Source organism: Phaseolus vulgaris, chromosome 11 (assembly GCF_000499845.2).
Source record: "Phaseolus vulgaris cultivar G19833 chromosome 11, P. vulgaris v2.0, whole genome shotgun sequence".
NCBI lineage: Eukaryota > Viridiplantae > Streptophyta > Magnoliopsida > Fabales > Fabaceae > Phaseolus > Phaseolus vulgaris.
Window position 1 is genome coordinate 37739551 of NC_023749.2, and position 13317 is coordinate 37752867.

Genomic DNA, 13317 nt, shown 5'->3' on the forward strand with positions numbered 1-13317 from the left:
ACTTTACCTTAACTTTTCTAAAATTAAACATTTGCAAAATATTAAATTTAGTTAAATTGTTACTTAAAAAAATATTTGTTAGATTTATGACAATTCTAGTACGGTTCTAACACAATTTTAAAAAGAAAAAATACATTAATTTTTTAAAATTCAAATTTTGTTGTATAAATGATTATTATGATAATAAAAATAAGAAACAAATCCCTGTGAACCAGTTATGGAAAACATATTTCTTCTTCAAATAATAATCTGAAACATACTTGTGAACATAAATCTTTATTATCAATTTATATAATTCATAATTATATAATTAATAGATATGTATATCTATGTCCTACATTTTAGAGATTTTATATATCTGCGTGTTATTGTCACATTAGGTTTATACTAATAAAAATTTGTTAGATCGATGAAATCTAAATTCGTCTCCGTCGATTGTCTCTTGTTATATTAATTTGTGCAAATATTAACAGCACAACTTTTATAAACAGAAAGATATCCTTTATATAAATTGAATATTGATAACCCATATTTGATGAGATGGGAAGGGTAATACAATGATTATTTCAATCAAAGGAGAGGTGACTTTGTGAGAATAAAGTGCAAATTTTGATTGAGTCAAACAATGCAATCAAATTTGATTCATAGGGGATCACGAAAGTGTCATCTGGTTAAATAACGGTTAATTATTCTGTTCCTGTGCAGAAAACTAAATTGAAGCAGCTGTTTTTTTGTTTTTGTTGAAACTGCAGCTAAGCCAAGGTGTTTCAACAATTGTTGTTGTAAGTAGGTTCCATCTGCTTTGAGTAAAATTGCATTCACACGGTGGGGTCCACGATTTTGAAGCTAAATTGATTTGTTGAATGGTGCTTTGGCTAGAACGAATCAAATTTCCATTGTACACATCACTTTTTTTTTATGGACAATAGAAAAAAATTAAATAAATGTGAGGTTCAATCTTTATACAAAGAAAACAAAAATCAGTATCTCACAAAAGTTACCAAACTAGTTAACCACATCATTACCAGAAACTAAATACTAAAAAGCAACTAAAAGATCATCAATCGATCAATCTTATACATTTCAAATGATTCCAAACACCAGTTAAAAAAAGAAAAAGAAACAGTACCAGATTTTGTAAAAATTCAAGATACACTTTCGTTTGCATCAAAACACACATTCCTAACACATCAGTCACATTTATATTAAAAATGATAGAGTTTATTGAATTCCAATTTTTCCCATTCCAATCCAAATACTGCTCCATTGTACACTTCAGTGATAAAATTGAAAAGACAGCTGCTGAAATGAAAGTGTACTGTGGCGTCAGGAAATTGAATTTGGCCAAATTTTATTAAATTTGTCTAATTATTGAATTTGATTCGTTGAATTTTGATGCATTTAATTGTGGAGTCCAGCAGCTGATTTGTTGAATTAATTTGATGCAATTCATTGTGATTGGACTGCACAATTTCATATATTTGAAGAATTATTGGAAAGCAAATTCTTCTAACACCTAACCTCTTTTTAACCTGCATTCTACACCTTTAAATTTATAGAAATGCTCTTTATTCTGAAAATAAAAAATAAAAAATAAAAAATATATTCTGGAAAAATAAATCTGAAATATATTATTATGTTTTGGAAATAAAATTTCATAATAAAATTTGAAAATTAAAATCTCATTCAAAAAATCAATTTTGGAATAAAAAAAATATGTTTTGGAATTTTTTTTCCAAATAACAAAAATCTAAAAAAGTATTTCAAAGTTTAAACATAGTGTTATAGAAATCCAAATCTAGAAAATTATTCCATAAAAAAAAATTCAAAATGTATTTTTATTCACACCCATTTCACATAAATATCGGATTTATTTGTCTTCTTGGAATAGTGTGGTGTAACTTCCCTTTGATGTTATGAGAAAGTTGGTACATTATTTTATTCTCAATTTTTTTATTTTATTTTGTAATTCATTTTAGTGTCAATCTTTAGATGTTTCCTTTTGAGTGTCTAATTTCTTTGATAGCCTTTAATTTCTTGTTTGTCTTGAAATTTTGGATAATCAATGAGTTTGTATCTCTAATCTCCCTTGAGTTTTACATTCCAAAATTAAGCTTTTATTGTCTTTATTATTGGCCTCTTAAATGGAATACACTTTGGAATTATTTTTTGTGAGAGTTTAACTAACTTCTAGGTAGCATCCTAAGAGAAGGCAAAAGACTTTGCAAGGGGTACTCACCTTTGTAGGATAAACAAGTAGAAGCTTGGAGAGAAACACTTATGAGAGAGAAGAAGAGAACTTTGAAGAATTTTTAAATTTTTGTGTTATTTCAATTTTTTTGTAATTGACCATTATCTTTATTTTAGGTGTCTTAAAAGTGCATTTGGTGTTCTTCCATCTCCTAAAAGTTTACTTTAATCACTCTCTTTAGAAAACTCTTTTAGACCGTGAGTGTGTCTAAAAGGCTCACAAGTGGTAACAAGTCTCATCATTAGAAGTCATCTAGTTTAGATTTTTCAATTTAAATTCTTAATTTTAAGATTTTTCATTTTAGTTTCTTTCTTTTAGAAAACTCTTTGTTTATGTCGAAGAAGTTTCTTTAGAAGGAGGTTTATGAAGTGCATTTAAGCTTTGACTAGGAAAGACCTTGGTACTTAAGATATCCACTATGATCCACCTTTCTTTCTTGGGACCTTCATTTATCTTATTTTAGTGTATTAGGAGACTCGAGATCATATCTTTCACAGAGTCCCAAAATCAATATACATTCCTAACATCTCAACACAATACTCCCTCCTTAAGAATATATATGTCCACACCATAGCACATATTATGCATCAATAAAATTACATAAGTATTTTCATCTCAATCCATGAAATTTCTCACCACAATGTTCATATATATAATCATCAATTCATAAATGATTCAATCAGTACATGTATCATGACAACATCCAATACAAGGAAGATCTCTCTAAATCTTTAAAAGTCACTTAAACGTAAAATTTTAAAGGTGTACAACATGCATTCTCGTTCAGTGAATAACCTCGCAAGCCGTTTAGAGCATCACTGTCTCACTTAGCGAGGCTATTTCGCCTAGCTGTTGAAACTCTCTGATTTTTAGATAAAAAAATTTGTCCAACAACCAAACTTCTGGGACCAAATTCGCCCAACGAAAGTGGCTTGCCCAACGACCGATGCTCTCAGGTTTTCTAAATTAAGAATTTCACCCAATGAGGCAAGTTTGCATAATTCTACAGAGTTCTAAAACTTGTCCAAGTGACACAAGAGGGCTTTTCATATCCTTTCCTTTTTTCTTTCAAGATTACCATCCACAATCAAGTCACTTATCCTATTAAGAGTTTTACAACTATTAGGTATTCAGACATGTAATTCAAATAGTTCAAATCAATACAATTTCACATCAAATATCTTGAAATCACAATAAAATTATACATCGATCAATAATACTACAATTTCTTCAATCTATCTAATTAATTCTCAACATGCTTAACAAATATATTGAAACATACTCTATTTATCCCAAAGTGCAATTCCTGCAAAAAATTCCAACAAAGTGACAAGTCACTTCATATTCAGATATTCTAACTTAGGGTACTATTTAAAATGAAGTTTAACTTCCCTTACCTAAATAAATGGCTAGGTACCAAAAAGGAGCTCCAACTCCAACCATATGCAAAGATGACATAATGTACGTCATATAGCCTTGATCAATGATCAAACTACAACACTAGGATTTTGAATTAACAGAGATTAATCCTAGGACCAAGAGACTAATCCTGAAACCAATTACATCACATGCAAGGCATTGTATCTAGGTACACAAGAAATCACAAAACTGACCTAAATGAAAAAAGTTATAAAGGAACTTACACCATTCAAGAATTTGATTAGGCAACTTGACTTTAATAACTGTCAGGAGTCCAACAACGATCTCTGATTGTTAATCTCATGAAGGATGAGATAAAAAAATCTAGAGAGAAGGTAAAAGATAAAGAAAAGTTTTTTTCTTTTACCTGCAAAGACGATGATTATATTAAAATGAAACCTGAATAACTGATTTTTCTATTTAAAAAGACTTTTCACCTTAATAATGAAATATTCAAGTGTCATTTTAATTATATCACTTTTACTCTAAGACTATTTTCAAGGTCCTTACACTCCATCACAATTATGCTCATTTAGAGGATTAAGCTCATGTCTAAATCTGTTTAGTCACCACTCTGCTCACTCAGCCAAATGTCTACTTGCCTAAAAAGTAAAATGTTCATCCAACAATTGAACTTCTTGAGTTTTCAATTAAATGAATTTCATTCAATGAGAAATTGGTAGGCTAATGACTAAATCTCCCCAGTTTTCAATAAATGAATTTCTCCCAGTGAGAAATTGGTTGCCCGAAAACTCTACATAAATCAAATTTCTATAGGATTTCACAATTTAATCGAATTGGTCCAAAAAATTGTTCTACTTCATTTCTTATACCTAAAATTCAGTAATTCATTTCTAAATAAGAACATATTGAACCAATTTAACCCATTAACAACATTCTACATATTTAACTACTAAACATACAATATATCCCACTTAAAATTTCACCAACAAAACTATACCATTTATAATATTCGCCACTTTCAACAATTCAATATTTCATTAATACAATACATTACTAACTAGTAATGTTTAAAAGGAACATTAACTATATTGCAAATATAGAAGTCTTATCACAAATATTTCAAAATTTATCATCACATCTACCATCCATATCAAAATTAAAACACTTTGAACATTCTCAAACAAAACGTAATTCCTGCACAAAAGTCAATATTTTGACCAAGTCACATCGACAATCCAAATCATATATCTTAAGGTGCTATCAATATTATAATTAGTTTTTCTTACCTTTATAACTTGCTTAATCAAGCTTAAGCTACCAACTTCACTAACAATAAATGTTAAGCATGTACATAAAATACTACGATCAACAATTTAAACATATCATCACGTTCCTAAACTAACAAAGACTCATCTTTGTCCCAAAAACTTCACAAGCAAAGCCTTAACCTTAAGAATGCATCCTTTTCCATAAAACCAACTCAAGAAAAGAAAAGGGAAAAGAGAAAATTACTAAAAAAACAACTTCTCCACTATTATCTCTAAGGTGGATTCAAATTTATGAAAGGGTCAAAATAGAGACAAAGTAGAGAAAAAAGTATTTTAAAAATATGATAATTTTTGTTAAATAAAGTTCGAATTGTTAATTTTTTTCTATTTATAAACTTTTTAATTTAAATAAGAAAATATCCATACTTATTTTCATTTTAAACAGTTGTACTCTTAAATAAATTAACTCGATACTTATATATATATATATATATATATATATATATATATATATATATATATTCAAAATTATACCAATCGATACCGGCACTCGGTCTCGGTAACCGACCGACTGGTTGAAAACACACTTAAAGCAGTTATAATAGATGATAGTTAAAGTAATTGTAGAGACTACCTAAAAATCAGGGACACGTCCCACCAAATCCGAGTAACGCCCCGAGAAATCAAGGATTCTCCCTAGAAATAAGCTAACACTAATAATGATAGATTCAACTTATCATAATAGAGGGCCCATGACCAAACACTATAAATAAACCCTCTACAGATGAGTAAGACTTGCTTTGATTCAGTTCTTAATATACACTATGAATACTAAGTACTTACTTGATCGTCGAAGTACCTTTTGCAAGTCAACATCGACCAAGCATCAACAAATTAAAGTAGGAGTCTTAGAGTATTGGGAGCAGGGAGTGACCGAAAAACCGATAACTTAACGATTGTACGACTAATTTCAGGTACTATCCAAGCCCACTTTTTCTATACAAGTACAAAACAATAATAATTTTAATATTAATTATAATAATAATCAAAATAAGAACAATAAAAACAGGATGATGATAATTAAAAAAAATATAAAATAATAGTATATGAGGAAGGTAATGTAAGTGTTGTAATGATTATAATAATTACATAATGACAATAAATAAGATGGTAATATATGGTAACTATAATGTGACTGGAGGAGATATTATAAAAAAAATATTAAGAATACATATTCTTTAAATTAAAAACTAAATTCATTTTTTTAGGTGTATAGAATATTATTTTGAAATTGAGTTAAAAAATTATTTCAGCTTCATTTTTATATAACATATTTTGTTTCCAGAATTTCATTTGATAACTAATAAATTTCCAATCACAAAAGAAAAACATTTAAATAAAACCAATTATTTTTCCAAAGCCAACACTCCAACAAATGCAAATCCCACGAGAAAGGGCCATAATCTTAGCATCCAAAATGTTGGAGTACCCTAAATAATTTATAGATTATAATATAAAATTTTAAAAAAATTTAAGATTTAATTTACAGATAAAACTAAAAATGAATATATTAAAAAGCAGGTAGCTAAAGATTAGGCATATATAAACGCAATAAATATAAAAGGAGGTTTATTACGATGGTTGAAGGAGATTGTTTTTTAATTATAAAAGTAATGAGTGAAATACATTAAAAATGGCCTTAGACTTGATCATAAAATGAAATACATCAAATATAACATGAATCTACCGAATGAAAATAATAAGACTCAAATAGAAAAAGAAAAGCAAACGATTCACACAATATAAGTCTTAAAAGCACAAACAATGGAGGTTCAATAAAAAAACAAGATGATTGAACCGTTTAAAAGAATAAGACACACAATATAATTGGTGAAATTGAATTGATATAGGTTCAAAACATCAAATTAAAAAGGTTTAATTAGATGTTTCGTCCTACCATAGGCAATTTAGTACAGTGGTTTTAAAAAAAATCAATATGGTCCCTAAGTTTTTTAAAATGTAGTCAAAATGGTCCTTTTTGTTAATTCGCACCAAACGGCGTTAAGTGGTGCTTATGTGGCAGAGACGTGTCAAGTGACGTGGATGGTGGTTACATTAGTTTAGTGAATACTAAATTAGGGATTTAGGGTTATAGTGATTTGAATTGGGGATTACGAATTTTGAATTGAAAGCACGATTTAGGGTTTTTGAGATACGAGGTGCGATTGTGAACAAGGATCTTGAGGTGCGGTCCCCTGGTTCGATTGTGTGGTGCGAGTCCATTTGAAGGTGCGATTCTGTGGTGCGAGTCCATTTGGAGGTGCGATTCTGTGGTGCGAGTTCATTCAGAGGTGCGATCCTGTGGTGCGATCCAGAGTTGGTGAAGGGGCAACGATTGAGGAACCCGAAGGCATTGTCGATCGTGGTGTCGTTTCGTGGTTGGTCCTTTATAAGGTTAGTATTTTTTGACTTAGTTTCAGAGTGGTTGTGTTGGTGTTTTAGAGAACATATACAGAGTAGTTTATGATGTAGGGTCCACCATGTGCAAGATTTTTCTATGTGGTCCAACATTTGGTCTGTGACATAATTAAATGAATGTTTGCTTTGTAATTTGTTTGTTATTTGTGGTCATATGTATATTTATATTTCACATGAATACCTTTTATAAAATCATATTATGGAAGAAGGTTATTTTCTGCTTGTGGTCCACCATAGTGGGAAATTTTTTTATGCGAGATATGTTGGTGGTGATACATCAACATGGTCATGTCACAATGATAGATGGAGTTACTTTGAAATAGTTGGCATCCTAAAGGAGCTGGGGTTTATAACAGTACAGGAGATGTGGTATTCACGTGGAGGTTGTGAAGAGTTGGAAAATAGATTGGAGGTTCTGGTTGATGATGGTGGTGCAATAGAAATGCTGAAAATTGTAAATACACATGGTGAAGTTCATTTATTTTTATTGCATGTTGTTTCAGAGGCAGAAGTGGTGTTGGTTTTAGGTGATGTTGAGGATGGTGGTGGTGTGGAACCCAAAGGTCTTGAACGTGATGTTGAGAATGGTGGTGTGGAACCCGAAGGTCTTGAACGTGATGTTGAGGATGGTGGTGGTGTGGAACCCGAAGGTCTTGAATGTGATGTTGAGGATGGTGGTGGTGTGGAACCCGAAGGTCTTGAACGTAATGTTGAGGATGGTGGTGGTCTGCAACCCGAGGATGTTGAAGGTGATGTTGAGGATGGTGGTGGTGTTGAACCCGAAGGTGTTGAAGGTAATGTTGAGGATGGTGGTGGTGTGGAATCTCAAGGTGTTCAAGCTAATGTTCAGGATGGTGGTGGAAGGTGTGGGTGAGGAAGATGATGAGGAGGATGAAGGTCATCATGGTCAGGGTGATGGTGAGGGTGAGGTTAGGCATAGGCACAGAAGTAAAAGGCAGGCCAATAATCCTATTGAAGGTTTACAACCAAATTGTACAAATGATTTGCATGATTTGAGTGCTGATGATGATGAAAGTGAAGGAACATTTGTGCATGATAGAGGGTTGTTAGATACAGAGTGGGAATCAAAAGAGTTAGACAGCATGGACGAATTTGAAGATTGTGAGGAGGATGTCAGTACAGGTGGTAAATTTCCATCATTTGAAATGCCAAAAAACATAGCAGATTTTTCGTGGGATTTAGGAACCTATTTTATGTAGAATGTATGACTTTAAACTAGAGGGGAGGTGAATGGTTTAAAAAGGGTTTTCGCAAACTTTTATGTCTAGAATGAAATTACTTCGAGAAAACTTGATTCAGAATTCAGTTTGCCAAAAACACAAAGCAATTTAGCACAGCACCAGAAAAACAATCGGTTGTTTCGCAAAAACAATCGGTTGTTTATACCAGTTCACAAATATAAACTGAAATTAAAGAGTTCAAGGGATAGAGAGAATGCACACAGAGGTTTATACTGGTTCACTCTTAAACCAAGAGCTACATCCAGTCTTCCCAGAAACCACTGGGGCTAAGCAATCAACCCTAGATTACTTAAAACACCACCAAAAAAGTGACCTTGATCCCCTCAAGACACACACTTCCTTTGGCTCAGCACAAACACCACTAAGAATGTTGATCTTGATAACCTCAAGAGCACACAATACTTCTCAGCTTCACACCCAGAGTTTCTTCAAAGTACAAAACGATTACACTTGTTACAGAAAGATCTGAAATCAATACAAGATGAAAATCCTATTCCACACTCTCTTGATCAAAAGCAATCTCAAAGCAAACTTCAACTCTTCAAAAGCAAAATTAGTGAAAAACTCAAATCTGTTTTTCTTTGATTAAAACTCAGTTCTTGTTTGTTACATAAACTGAACAAACTATTTATTGCTTTCAAAGACTAGTCAAAGCATTTAAAATTGGAGCGTAATCAGTTATAAAATCATTTAATGCTCAGTCAAAGCACAAAATAGTTTTCTGTTATGGTCCCAAAACAAACAATCGGTTGAATACTCAAATCAATTGGTTGTTTTGGTTTGACAGCAAGTCAACCATCAAAAACAGTTTTCAACCTTTCTAAAAACACCTAAGTATAAAACAATTGGTTGTTTCGACAAAACAACAGGTTGTTTTTCACTTAGTTTGAAAAACACTTTCAATTAAAAGGTTTAAGAACACCTAAGTATAAAACAATCGGTTGTTTCGACAAAACAATCGGTTGTTTCGACAAAACAACAGGTTGTTTTTCACTTAGTTTGAAAAACACTTTCAATTAAAAGGTTTAAGAATGCTTAAGCTTTGGATTCAATCAAGAGTGGAATTACAATATAATTTACCCCATATCTTATTCTAAAACACCTCAGCAACAGCAAGCACATCCAGCCTTCCATCAACCTTCAAAGGGTTTGGATTCTTCAAAACTTGAACACACTTGATTCAACATTTTACAGACAAGGAAGCATTTAAAGATGCCATTAAAACTTATGTTGTCCATTCAGGGAGGAATTTAAAATTAGTAAAAAATGATAATTAGAGAGTCCGTGTGCGTTGTGTTGGAGCACAAGGACAATGTGAATGGTATGCATATTGTGGGTTCTTACCCTCAACAAGGTGTTGGCAGTTAAGAAAACTAAATGATGTGCATACCTGTGATAGGCAGTTTAAGGTTGATTTGTTGAGCACTAAATGGTTGAGTGGAAGGTTGGAAACTTCTTTAAGTCAAAATCCAAAATTGAGAATTAATGATGTAAGGAATAAAACTGTTAAAAAATGGAACACAAGTATAAGTAAGTCAAAAGCTCAACGGGCAATAGCCATGACGCTGAAGAATGTTCAGGGTTCATTTCAAGAGCAGTACAAATGAATTTATGACTATGCACATGAGTGGATGCGTGCAAATTCTGGGTCTACAGTGAAAGTCAGAGTTGAAGACATGAATGGATTCAAAGTTTTTAACAAATTTTATGTGTGCTTAAAAGCCTGAAAGGATAGCTTTATATCTTGTAGGCCCATAATTGCTTTGGATGGGTGCTTCTTGAAAGGATTTTATGGTGGTGAACTGTTGACAGCAATTAGGAGGGACCCAAATGATCATATGCTTCCTCTAGCATATGTTGTGGTTGAGGTTGAATGCAAAGATTCTTGGACCTAGTTTTTGCAGCTTTTAATTGAAGATGTTGGGGGTGTACATGTATGTCAAGGCATGACTTTCATGTCTGACCAACAAAAGATATATTCTTTGCTGTCAATTGTTAATTTTATTTGATGATAATTTTCATTTAACTATTTTATATATGGTTTTTGACAGGGTTTGTTGCTTGTCATTCAAGAACTCATACGTGGGCAGTGCAGCGGTTCTGTGTTCGACACCTGTACTCCAACTTCAGAAAGAAATTCCCAAGAAAAAAACTAAAACTTTAATGTGGAGGGTAACCGACAACACATATCCCCAAGCATGGGAGAGGGAGATGAGAGCTATAAAGGAAGTCAATGATGATGCATTCAAACATCTTATTGTTTTACCTCCCAGGAAAGTATTCATACTTTTCTTTTAGGTGCAAAAACTGAAAACTGCATTGATTGTAATTGGTTGATGGCTATTGATTAATTGTGATGCTACAATAATTGTCATGTGGGGCTAGTTAAGACACGTATAGTGAGAGACACATTATGGGGCCTTCATTGCCTATTCATGCTTAGATTTTATAGAGCAAAATCAGCTTTTTAGGTGCAGTGTAAAATCCTATACGAATTCCATGAAATGGTTTTTGAAAACTGAATTTTAATATGATTTTAATATGATTTTGAGACACGAGTGAAAAATTTTAATATGATTTCAAAACTGAAAACTACATTCAGATTTGAAAAGTCCATGTTATATTTTTCTCCCTGTTGTTCACTCCCAAATTGTTTGTAATTGGTTGCTGGCTGTTTGATTATTTGTCCATTGGCATTAGGGAATTAATTTTGAAGATGTAGTGTGAAACTGGAACAAAATTTGTTAGACAGCACATGCACATGCACATCCACTAACCTTATACAGCACATGCACACCAATTCCTAGTATCTGAAATCATTTATTTTCGTGTACTAGGTTCTGGTCCAGATCAAGGTTCACATTCACTCCAAAATGTGACTCACTTGTGAACAATATTTCTGAAGGCTTTAATAGTGTGTTTGTACTAGCACGTGCAAAACCTATCATTACCATGCTAGAAGATATTAGGACTTATATGATGCAGAGATGGGCCAAAAACATATTGAAAATTGCCTCATTTGAAGGATCAGTATGTCCAAAGATTTTAAGCAGGTTACAAAAGAAAGCAAATCAAACTCGATATTGGATACACAGGTTAGATGACAACATTCATACACTATTTTAAAAAGTTATTGTCTTACTTGTTAGATATGTCTAACCAATTCCATCATCACAGCTCTTCTGCAGATCACCTATTTGAAGTGAGACATACCTCTACCATTGGAGAAAAGTATGCAGTTAACTTAGAGCTACATCAGTGCAACTGCCGAAAATGGATGTTGACTGGAATACCATGTTGCCATGCACTGCTGCAATGAAATTTCTCAATGTTGATCCAGTGAACTTCATTTCATTTTGGTACAAGAGGAAACATATGCAGAGGTGTACAACTCAATTATCTATCCAGTGAATGGTGAACAAGTATGGGAAAGAACTGAAATGTCAGATGTTGTGTCACCTCCCACAAAGAATATGCCAGGAAGACCAAAAAAGAAGAGAAGGTTAAAGCCATGGGAGGTAATGAAGAACAAGAGTCAGTTAGGCCAAACTGGGTTAAAGAAAAAATGTGGGATTTGTCATAAGCTTGGCCACAATAGAAAGTCCTGCATTGAAAAATCATTTGAACAAGGTGCAAGTGCACCTCGACCATCTCACCCAAGGCCATTTCACCCAGGCCCACCTGACCAAGGTCCATGTCAGGCAGCTACAAGTGCACCAAGGCCATCTCAGGAAGCTCCAAGTCAGGCAGCCCCAACCGCACCCCCTCCACCATCTCCCTTTACTCAACCAAAAGTTTCACAACCATCTCAGGAAGCTCCAAGCCAGGCAACACCAACCGCACCCCCTTCACCATCTCCCTTTACTCAACCAAAAGTTTCACAACCATCTCAGGCAGCTCGAAGGACAACAAGATCAACTACAAAATTTTCAAAACCAACACGAGGCTTAAGTTACAGTCCATGAGAGGCCGCTTTTGGAAGCCATGAATGCTTTTGGAACTCACTCATTTCTAAACCTATGTATTTTGAAAAACAATTATTATAGGATCCTGCTAATGTATTTTGGATTGATAATTTGGTAATTTGTTAATGTATCATTTACTCAATGTCTTTGGTAATTTTTGGAGTACATTAATGTTATCAGGTTCTATGTAATTAATCACTTTTGCTAACTGTCTAGGTGTCATTTGGATAAATCAGTGTTCAAATATTGAATATGGTAAACTAAAATTTGCACTCAAGCTGTTCAAATATTGAATTGTAGGCCAAAGTGTAGATTTTTATTCTGAAAGTTATGAAATGGTGCACATTTTTATATAGCTTTAAATATAAAAGTTTGAATGCTGGAAGTTCTAGTCACCAGGCTAGAATTCAAAGGAGGAGTGGCTTTAAAAGTCATCGTTTATTGCTGAATACTGGTGTGGATAAGAATTCATAGGTTACATGTACATTCTTATATGACAAAAATAATCTTACAGTTGTAGCACAATATATTATCAAGTTCTTGCTGAAGCACATACAGATTCACACATTACTATGCCTTTTCCAATTCCTTTGCACCCCATGCTATCCAGTACTTCATGCCACTTCCTATAATTCTAATCTTAAAAGTGGAACCTCTAGTAGTAAAGGGGTTATCTGCCAAGCCAATAAAACTGTTGTTTTATTGATACA

General features: G+C 32.8%; 1 protein-coding gene across 1 annotated transcript; it reads left to right on the forward strand.

Annotated features, from left to right (window-relative positions):
- Positions 1 to 10201: 10201 nt before the first annotated feature.
- LOC137806902 (uncharacterized) lies at positions 10202 to 12607 on the forward strand. The gene is made up of 6 exons (XM_068607275.1): positions 10202 to 10239; positions 10393 to 10510; positions 10694 to 10757; positions 11548 to 11737; positions 11820 to 11873; positions 11983 to 12607. The coding sequence occupies exons 1-6, from the start codon at positions 10202 to 10204 to the stop codon at positions 12605 to 12607; spliced, it is 1089 nt and encodes a 362-aa protein (XP_068463376.1).
- The last annotated feature ends 710 nt before the right edge of the window (positions 12608 to 13317 follow it).

Excerpts from the sequence above, each read along its gene's own strand:
- LOC137806902 (XM_068607275.1), top strand. The coding sequence starts at position 10,202 with ATGACGCTGAAGAATGTTCAGGGTTCATTTCAAGAGCA. Across the intron at positions 10,240-10,392 it reads CAGGGTTCATTTCAAGAGCA|GCCCATAATTGCTTTGGATG; the intron begins GTACAAATGAAT and ends TATATCTTGTAG. Across the intron at positions 10,511-10,693 it reads TAGCATATGTTGTGGTTGAG|GGTTTGTTGCTTGTCATTCA; the intron begins GTTGAATGCAAA and ends GGTTTTTGACAG.